Source organism: Cryptomeria japonica, chromosome 1, assembly GCF_030272615.1.
Source record: "Cryptomeria japonica chromosome 1, Sugi_1.0, whole genome shotgun sequence".
In the NCBI taxonomy this organism is placed as follows: Eukaryota; Viridiplantae; Streptophyta; class Pinopsida; order Cupressales; family Cupressaceae; genus Cryptomeria; species Cryptomeria japonica.
In genome coordinates, this window is record NC_081405.1 from 578,652,897 (window position 1) to 578,663,568 (window position 10,672).

Genomic DNA, 10,672 nt, shown 5'->3' on the forward strand with positions numbered 1-10,672 from the left:
GACCATTTTTTTACTTAGGAGAATAATTTCCCTTTGATGATTAAACCCTAGCATGAGGATTTTAATCCCTTATCCGAATCCTTCTGTAAAATGTTGATTTGGCTTAGACTCTTGAACCTCCCACTTTATCTTTGGGTGGACCAGCTCCTTAAGGAAGTGGGTGAGGCGTTGGGAGATTTTCTTATGGTGGGTGTGGAGTCCTCTGATATCCTCCATTCCACCTATAATCGTATTTTGTTAGATATTGATTCTTCTAGGGGGTTGCTAGCAGAGATCAAATTCTTGACCCCCAAGGATTTCCAGATTCAACCTTTGGAATATGAAGGGATTCCCTTCAGATGTAGAAGATGCTTCAAGACTGGGCATGTCGCGGCTAAATGTAATTTAGAGAAAGTTAAAGTGAAGAATCTTTCTTCATGGTGGAAAGGTTCCTCTTCTCAACATTATATGGTTTCCAAGAGCTCTTCTCAAATGGTTGGGTAGGATCTTCTCATCAATGGCTCTAAAGTACCCATGGTTGATTCTGTTGGATCTTTCCCCTTGGTCCCTAAGATGGGATCTGATACTCCTTCAGTGGATGTTGTTGTTGTTGTTGTCCCTTCTGCTAATGTTTCAAATGGTGTTCTTTCTTTGACTCCTTAAGAGCCATCTGGTGGCTCTGATATATTACTTGTTGGATCTATCCTTGCATCTGGGTGTGTTGGGATTTTGGATGGTAGGTTTGTTGGAGCTACCCCTATACCTATTTCTTCTTATGATGCATCTGCTAGAGCTATCCCATTGTCTATTTCTTCTTCTAGGGATGTGCCTGGCCTTGGCTCTACTAGTCCTACTGGCTCTTTGATGTTTGTTGGCTCTCCTCCGGCACTAGTTTTCATGCTTTGGATTCCCTGGATTGGCAAGCTAAGGCTGCTAAGGTTGACGAAGGATGGATTTTGGTTAAAAGAAAACATTCTAAAAGGTCTTTGCTTTCTTTTAACATGACCCTTAGATCCCAAGAGAAGGGATCCAAAGGGAAATACTAATGATGGTTGTTTGCTCTAGGTTGGGGGTGCCTATTGTTAAAACCCCTTAGGGGAGTTGGAACTTTATTTTGCCATTTCTTTTTTACTGCACGATGTATCTCCTTTTGGATCTCATACTACCTACAGATTTTCTATGCATAGGTTTTTATTTGTAAGGCAACTTTTCATTATGGAGGGGTCAGTCTATTTTGATTCCCTTTCTTGGATTTGTTCCCTCTCATCTTAGTTGAGCTTCGTTTAGTGGTTATTTATGAATATCTTTAGCTATAGGGTTATTTTGTTGTTGTTTTCTATTTTGGCTTAATGTCTTGTTGAGTCCAAACTAATCTCCTTTTGTAAGGGGTTTCGGGTCCCTTTAAAACCTATTTTTGCTTTAATAAAAAATAACTATTCTAAACAATGTAAACCACTATGCTATGTTTTATCTTTGATTTGTCTTTTTTTATTCTTATTTTTATTTTTGTTTTTCTAACTATTTATCACATAGAGGTCACCATGACAAGTTTATATCATGTCAATTTCTCACCTTGAAAACATTTAATTTGTTATGGTAAGAAAAATAGAACTTTTACATTTCCCCATTTGTAAATGACAAGGCAAAGATTTCTAGTGTTTATTCTACTATCTTTACACAAGAAACTTCTTCAAACACATAAAATCTAATTGTCGGGGGGAAATTGAAGGGTACATTCCAAAGAGGTAAACTCTCTTTTATTACATAATAAAATTTGCAATTTAAACATCATAACATATCTCTAAAATTATCATTTTGAAAACAACCCATGTTATCAATATTAGATGTATTGCAATGGAAAATATCTTACAAATGCTTGTTCTCTGCCCTATGATAATGACATCCTGAGTCTTGTGGCGTCTAGCCATACCCATCAACAAGAAAAGTATTAAATGGACCCATGTCCAATTCAAGGATTCTTATCATATACTGAAACATAACCAAAGATAACACAATATCCAAAATTTTACATGACCACTACAAGAATTCATACCATCCTAAATATTCCAGTCACTCAACATCTCATATTAGATTTTGTCCCATTCAAATTAGAGATTAACCATACAAAACTATTTCTATCTCAATTTTGTAAAACTTAAATAGAAAGGGTAAGAGTAGGGAAGACTAATGTCTCCAAGCCACGCATTAGTGGCCTCCATCTCTTATACCACGAACCCTCTGCAATCTCTCCCCCATTCTTAAATTCCTACAAGAGTTCTCTAAAATGGATAAATGTGTAACAAATCATCCTTTTTTTTTGCAACAAGATCTCAAAAGATTTAAATTGAATACTTGGATAGGAAAGGTGTCACTTGCCACACTTCCCTCCACTCCTTTGTAAGGGGCTTTTTTCTCAATTAAGAAGGGACACACACTATGCCACCCCATTCCCCAAGTCTTCCCTCATATGTGAAGCGGGGTGTTACAATTTCTATCTTCAAAGCAAATTGTAATTTAGAGATGATAGTAATCTTGTCAATTAAGAAAACTAAGGAAAGGTCCATTGACCTTAAAAAATATACTTCTAAATTTTAACTCAAATATTATTATTATATATATGGACAACTTCTTTTTGGGTTTCTTAGAATCTTTGCCAACCACATGATTATACCATAAGAATCCATGAATAATGAACATAAACTCCAAATAGTAATTCTTGGAATAGGTGGTCCATAACTGATAATGTAATGATCAACTTGTAATTTTATATTCATATTTTTCAAATGCATTCACATCCTCATATCTATATTTATATCCTAGTGGAACAAGAGTAGATAAAAATAGGAATGCATAATTTAATTATTGATGCCATATTCTCTTCAAATTATTATTTTTTTCTCTCTATCAAATGGTCTTTCCATCAGCTAGAAAATAGTATGTTGAATGAAGTTTTCCCTATATTCCTTTAATTCGACATATGAACATGAAAAGGATTTCTTAGACAACATTAATATTTCAACCATTATTGTTTTCTGTATTGGCTCTAACTTTTTCTGGATGTATAACATTTAAAAGTTGCCTTATTACTTAGATTTAACCTACATAATTTTTTTTATAAAATCAGTATTCTTCATCTTGAAATTGATGAATTTAAAATATCCATTGCATATATATCTATGCTAAATGATGCATAACTTAATATCAGCTTTAAACCAAGTGCGTAATGCAGAAGTCCAAACATATACTTCAATAAAAAAACAAATTAACTACAAATTCTATAAAGAAAATCATAAAATTTTATATTTGAAAATCTTTGATACAAATAAAACTACACATTGTATTATCTTCGATAAATAGATGAGATGATATTCCATCTAACAAATCCATTAATAAACCTCCTACTAGCATTAACTAATAAAAATAAAAAGGATTTAAACAGTAGAAGAAGCTAGCCATTATTCCTCGCTCTGGGAATCTGGAGTTGCATTTATCGGACGGACTAAGCGAGTTCTACAGATGGGACAAGTATTACGCCTTTCCAGCCATGGAAGAAGGCAGCGAGCATGACAAGGCATCTGTCGAGCATCATCCCCCACTTGAAAAGGCTGGGTGCAAATCAAACACTCGGATTCTGCGTTAACATTGCGTATATGACAATAATTACATATTTGAAGTTAGATTTACTTCTTGTATATATCAAGAATAACATGTATAGCCTAAAAATTATAGAAATATTCTTTACGATTAAAAACATTTCTTAAGATTGTTTTCAAGAAGCTCAATCAATAAACAAAAAATTACTTGTCTAGTAGTTAAATACATACATATATAATAAATAAGTGTGTGAATATATTAGAATAGATATTTGAAAGAGGCCTATCTTAAAGATGTTAAGAAATATTAATCTTTAATGTAGTTGCACATAGAATATCTAGTTAGTTGTTATGCATATAAGTCCTTTTTATAAAAAGTATAAAAATTACAAATAATACATTTCACCAAATACTTATCTTAATGAGGACTTTTGGAGAGTGAAATCAAATACTAAAGCCTTTATTGCATGCCCAATGGGCCCCCACCTCAAGGGTATGCACCCTAGTAGTCTATTTTTTGTAATTTAAAGATAAAATTGACTCAAAAAATCACATTAAAGATTCATAATGACAAACCTCATAAAAAAAGTATATGAAATAATAAAACCTTATTTTCTTCTAAGTAAAAATATAGTTAAATTAAAAACTTTTCAAAAAGGAAATGGATTAGGACTAACTGTTTATCCTTTCTCGCATAGTCCTCATTATGTTCGAACACATAGCAAACACATTCACAAGAATATTTTTTAATTAAGGAAAAAATAGGTTTTTCAGAGAACCGAAATCCCTAACAACAAGTTTTGAAGGGACTCGAACCTCTAAGATTTTACCAGGATTCAGAACCCACAATATCACGTTGCCAAGAAGAATAATCATAAAAAAGCCAGAAGCCCAATCTCAGCTATATAGAGAAAGACAATGCCTATCAAATGCGCAAGGGTTTTAATAAGGCTCTCTTAACCTTCAACATATACCATGGGTGATTTTAATCACCCATAACCTTCGAAACACTAGATTGTTACAGATAATCATGCATTCACAATCTAGATGCATAGGGTTTTGAAAGGCTCCCCGAACCTTCAACCTGGGTTTCAAAACGACACCCAAAACCAACAAAGAAGGGTTTTCCTAGGCTCCCTTAACTTCTAACATAGATCTCAGGCTACCAAAAGAAAAATCTAACATTAACCAAAAACAAGAATTGGCCAGATTAGGCCCTTGAAAGATGTTAGCATCCACCCTCTCTGTGGGTTTTGCAAGGCTCCCACAACCTGAAACAGGCACCAAAAGGATAAGAATAGAGAAAAAGCCAGAAAAGGGGTATTTTGAAAGGCATCCCTAACCTTCAAGATCAATTTTATAATGACTCGCATAACCAACAAAAAGTAGCTTGCTACCAAGCAACATCTGATCAAAATCCAGCTTCCAGCACAACACCTCTCTAGCTCTATAGGACAGGGAACCACCTCAATAGGAGTTAAGAAGACAGAGACCATCAACGAAAAGAGCCAAGCTTCAAACCACAAAATAGGGTCTAGCAACCAAAAAATTGACTCTAAATGCTTTGCTGGATAGATGGGTTTTAATAAGGCTCCTAGAACCTTAAGTAGAGAAAGAGGCTTAAACCAAACAGACTCCATGCAGATGAGTTCCATTAGTATCTCCACCTCTATAGGAGAAAAGGAGAAGAAACCTAGTAGCAAGGAGAAAGAAACAAAAGTACACCCAACCTCGAACAACAAGGCATCCAAAACCCCCAGCAGGAGCCATCCCACAAAGCTCATCCCATAACTCTTCCCTTCTATGGAAAAATCGTCCACCTCAATAGGACAAACTGGGAGTAATAGTAAGATGGTAGCCTTAAAGTCACTAGAAAACCTCTTGAAAAGAATAGGCAAAGAAACTCACACATTGTCATCAAGAGGAGATCCAACAAGGCTACATCAGAAAGGCAAGAAGATCTCCCACATAAAGGCCCCCTGTAGTAGAAGAACCCTCCCAAAGGGAAAAAGATGACCCAAGGGGAGAGGAGAAACCAGAAACTGAAAGAAGATCCACACACTAGAAGCTCCACTCGGGTCCCAAACAACTTTTACACAACCAGTGAAGCAACAAGCAACCAGGCCAAGACGAAGAACACACCAGGAAGGAGTTGCCACCACTAGGCATAAAGAATGAACCCTCAACCGCACGAGAGGTAGGGGAAACTAGACCTCGCCTAGCACAACAAACATCATTCCATCTTTATCATCTTCATCATCTTCTACCTCATACTCCTCCTCACCTGCAGAAACTCAAATGCCTCCACGAAAGCCTCTCCCGCCATGGCTAGGCCAAAGAATAAGAAAAGAGGAGAAAACAAGCACAGAAAAAGCTCTGAAGAGTAAAGCCTCCAACAAAGGAAGAGAGGAGAACTCCAACCCTCGAGTAGGATAAAACCTCAACACATTATAAGAGGACACCAGAAATGCAACCAGAACATACCCAAGAAGCTTCAGATCCTCACACCACCTAATTTTGCAATATAAGGCCCAAAGAGGATCCTGCCACACAACCAAATCCCTCTCAATTAGTGGAGGAGAAAACCCAAGAATAGAGGCAAAGGGTGTTGAAGCCACCCCCACTAACAACTCCCATTGCAAGAAATTTTTTTCATTGTGCGAGACATGGGAGCCAAGTCCAACACAACCTCCATTGTAATCTCTCCATCTCCATTGTCTGGGTCATCCGTTTCTTCCAATCCCTTCTCCTTACCTGAAACCCTCCCTACACATCGCTTCCCAGTCCCTGCGCTTCGCTTCCTGCTCACCATCATTTCAAACTTACCTATTCACAAGCATAGTTAGACAACAATAATAAATCAAATTATTTGCTATCATTTTTTCATCAGGTTTACTAGGGAATTCCAAGCATATTATCATAAAATCATCTCATTTATAATTTCTGAATCTATCTAACCATCTATGGATGAAAAGAATGTAGTAGTTTAGGATTGTATTAGCTATGTGTGAAGTGGGGTGTTAAAAGTTCTATCCTTGAAGCAAATTGTAATTAAGAGATCGTAGTAATCTCGTCAATTAAACTAATTAAGGAGATGTCCATTAACGTTCAAAAATATACCTCTCAATTTAAACTCAAATATTATTTTCATATATATGCACAAGCTCCTGAACAACTAATATATTTTATTTTTTGTTTTTTTTAGAATCTTTGCCAACAACATTATTATACCCTAAAAATCCACTAGTCTTCAAAATAAACTCCAAACAGCAATTCTTGGAATAGGTTGTCCCAAATTGGTAATGAATAATTATGAACATGTAATTTTATATTTATATTTTTCAAATGCATGGACATCTTCATATCCATATTTATATCCACCTGGAACAAGAATAGATTTTAAAAAAATACATAATTTAATTACTGGTACCATATTTTCTTATCTTTAAATTGTATTTTTTTTCTCTCTATCTAATGGTCTTTCCATTAAGATAGAAGAAAATGGTATGTTTAATGAATTTTTTCCTATATTCCCTTAATTCAACATATGACCAGGCAAAGCGTTTCTTAGGCAGCATTAATATTGCAACCATAATTGTTTTCTGTGTTGGCTTTAACTTTTTATCCATATATAACATTTACAAATTGTCTTAATACCTAGATTTAACTTATATAATTTTATTTTATAAAACCAATATTATTCCTTTTGAAATTGACAAATTTGAAATTTCCATCCCATATATATATATATGCTAAATGAAGCATAACTTAATATCAACTTTATATATATATGCTAAATGAAGCATAACTTAATATCAGCTTTAAACCTAAGTGTCTAGTGCAGAGTTTCAAACATATCCTTCAATAAAAAAAAAAAAATTAACTGTAAATTTATTAACAAAATCTAACTATTCCTCTACAACCAGATGTGCCAAATAATAGATGAGATGATATTCCATCTTAAAAATCCATTAGTAGACCTCTTACTGGCATTAACTAATAATTTAAATAAAAAGATTTAAACAGTAGAAGAAGCTAGCCATTATTAGAGGTTGTGGATGTAACGTCCTCGCTCTGAGAATCTTGAGTTCCATTTATCGGATGGACTAAGCGAGTTCTACAGAGGGGACAAGTATTACGCCTTTCCAGCCATTGAAAAATGCAGCGAGTATGGAATATGTAGGATTCATGACAAGGCATCTGTCTAACGTCTTCATCCAGTTGAAAAGGTTCGGTGCAAATCGAACACTCAGATTCAGATTCTGCGTTAACATGATCGGTTGCAATTATTATTTGAGTTAGCCTCTCCGCATCCTCTCTATCAGCTGCCAACACAAAATCCTCTCTATCAGATTGGATACTCAAGGATAATAAATTGTGTGCCCTCAGAATACTGTCGCAAACTAGTGAGCTGCCTGGAATGTTTTCAATGTCTGGAATGTTTTCAATCTCTGTTAGTGCCCTCGATAAAAGGTCTATAGCTTCCCTTAGTAGCCGGCGACGAGTCGTATCATCTACTTGTGTGTTGTTGGTACTCATAATTTATTACTGAGAGAAAGACTTTCTTGTGACTAAGGCTTCCAGTCGACTCAGTTGTTACTTAAATTCTGTTATTGTACTTATGTTTCCAATTTTCCTCTGGATTTATACAAATTTTCCATTAAAGAAAGCGCTGTCAGCCGACCAAGAAATTAAGATGCTTACATTTGTGAGAATGGATGATGACTTTTCAGAAACCAGACTTTATTAGTTCCTGCCAAGGAACTATTGCGGAGGGGCAGTGTTTAATTTGTGATTAAAACATTTTCTCTTTACCAATCAGAAACTAGCTTTTGCTCTTTAAAATTATGAACTCTAGAGGTGCTCAGAAGTTAACTATGCATAAATTTGTTGGCTTATTATTGGCCTTGCAGGGGGCAGTAGAAACTTGTAGTCTCCCTATGCGAGAGAACGCGTGAATTTCAATGTCTGGGATTAATGCCGTCTGCAACATTGCAGAGCTTGGTATTCGTAAATTAATTTATAATGTTCTTAAATTTACTCAGCGGCATCGTCTGGGTCATGGAGTACAGTAGAAGAAGCGGGGAAAATGTCTGGCCGAGGGCATCGCAGGCCTCCTTCTACATTCATCATGCCCAGGTATAGCTTTTTAACTAGAACCAAAATCCAATATACCTATTAGTTTTTAATGTTTTCACTCAAGTAAACCCTAGCGGTCTTACCCGACCTCTAAGCGACCATCCAATAGATCGAGGCATTTGATTTCTATTTTCTTAATTAAGGGCGATCTAAGCTGTGAAAGTCACCTGGTTTTCTCTTTCTTTTCCTAAATATAAGCCATCAAATTTCTGGTATTGCTTCTTGTTTTTTTCCAAGTAAAAGCAATCTAAGCCTTCAAAGTCACCCCGGTGTTCTAATTTACATTCAATTTGACGTAGCGTGGGTCCCCTATATTCAGATGCGAATGAATCCATGAGCTCGGATCTTAGTCTCAATTTTTCCATGAACTCAGGGCAAATCCAGGTCCAGGTCCAGTAGGATCAATAGAGCAAGAACACTGCTACCAGTAAAGTGAGAACATCAGTGACTGGAAAGACAAAGATCCTTTATGCTGATTTCTCTTTCTACACCATCAAAACCACCTGGTGTTTGCATATTTTAGTTGAATTCAATTAATTATGTCGTTCCATATCTGCCGAGGCCTGTTGAAAACAATTGGTTCTCTTGATTTTTTGTGAAATGCAGATTTATTTACTCGTCATTTTATCAACTGCTCTGTCGTTTAAAAATTAAAAAAATACTCGCCTGACTCAGGAATACTAGCAAGTCAAATAGGTTTGGCACGAACTTGTGGGTCAAACTTGCCACTGAGTATTTTAAAGAGTACTAGCCTGAAATGCAAGTCCAAGTGCAAAACATGGTCAACAACAATATATTACAGTCCACCCCAAAAAAAAAATCAAAAACTTATCAGTCGTAGTTGACAGGTATTTAACATTTTTCCAGTTTTTTTAAGCATTCAATCTAAATTTCTAGTACTCATCTTATTTCTGATTTTGAGTTAGTTTGTAGCAGCTGCTAGGATTTTTTTCTGGTTTTTTATGTTTTGCCAGGGTTTCATTCCATTTTTTAAAAATTGAAAATGGCATGCACAGGTAGGAGAGGTTGTAGCAATCCTATAAACCCTACTTGGGAAAATATCAGAGTAGTTAACAAGCCAATAATGGTAATTTGTAACTATTGTGAGTTGCATGTGAGAGGAGGCATATAAAATTTCAAATATCACCTTGCACAGACCAGTTTCTGAGATGTTGTGGTATGTAATGTAGAGTCTCCAGAGCTTGCGTAAGAGGTGAAAGATCTCCTTGAATTTATACCAATAAGAATTAGAGGGTAATTTTCCTTCTATAGGGAAATAACATAGCTTTTGCACCATCTAAGTGTATAACCAGTTATTTTGAGTTCAAAAATATATATATCTTGTTAACCAAAGAATCCATACTTGCCAAAATAGGCCTCCAGTGGCCCAAGTCAGATGTTGAATGCTCTTTAATCAAAATGAGCATTGTAAGACTGCACATCAAATGTTGCTTTAACATTAAAAATGGAGAAAGTCTCTACTTTTCATGGATTATTTGAAAACATTTAGGAAAACTTTTACAACCTTTTATAAAGAACCTTTGAAAGCATGGCTACAATTATATTGATCTGTATGTATGAAGTAAAAACTACAAACAGAAGTGAACCATTTTATAGTTAGGTATTTGTCCCATTTTCTTATCATTTACTAACAGGATAACTCAGTCATAATACGCAGCACAAATGTATACCATGTGCTTGTCATCATATGCTCATTTCAAATGTTGAACGTTCAATTCCCTTAATGTATGCAAGAAATGTTGTTTAAGTATGTGGACAGTGAATAAAGTATAGTATTGATTCTCGCTGCAATTTCTACTTTGAGCTAAATGAAAATCTACACTTAGCCACAAAACTTTTATAATTGGCATGCTTTCTCTTATGATTTGTTTTTTCTTGTAAACCAGGTGAAACTGATTTTGTTGGCCATTGGAACTCAACTCAATAAAGTAACCTTTTAT

The 10,672-nt window shown here is 35.3% G+C and overlaps 1 protein-coding gene across 1 annotated transcript; it reads right to left on the reverse strand.

Moving 5' to 3' along the window:
- Window positions 1–7,607: 7,607 nt before the first annotated feature.
- Window positions 7,608–8,111, reverse strand: LOC131858128 (uncharacterized). Its single transcript, XM_059211141.1, has one exon. It carries the CDS (start codon window positions 8,109–8,111, stop codon window positions 7,608–7,610), a length of 504 nt encoding a protein of 167 aa, XP_059067124.1.
- Window positions 8,112–10,672: the final 2,561 nt, after the last annotated feature.

Coding starts and splice junctions, on each gene's coding strand:
- LOC131858128 (XM_059211141.1), bottom strand. CDS start 8,111: ATGAGTACCAACAACACACAAGTAGATGATACGACTCGTCGCCGGCTA.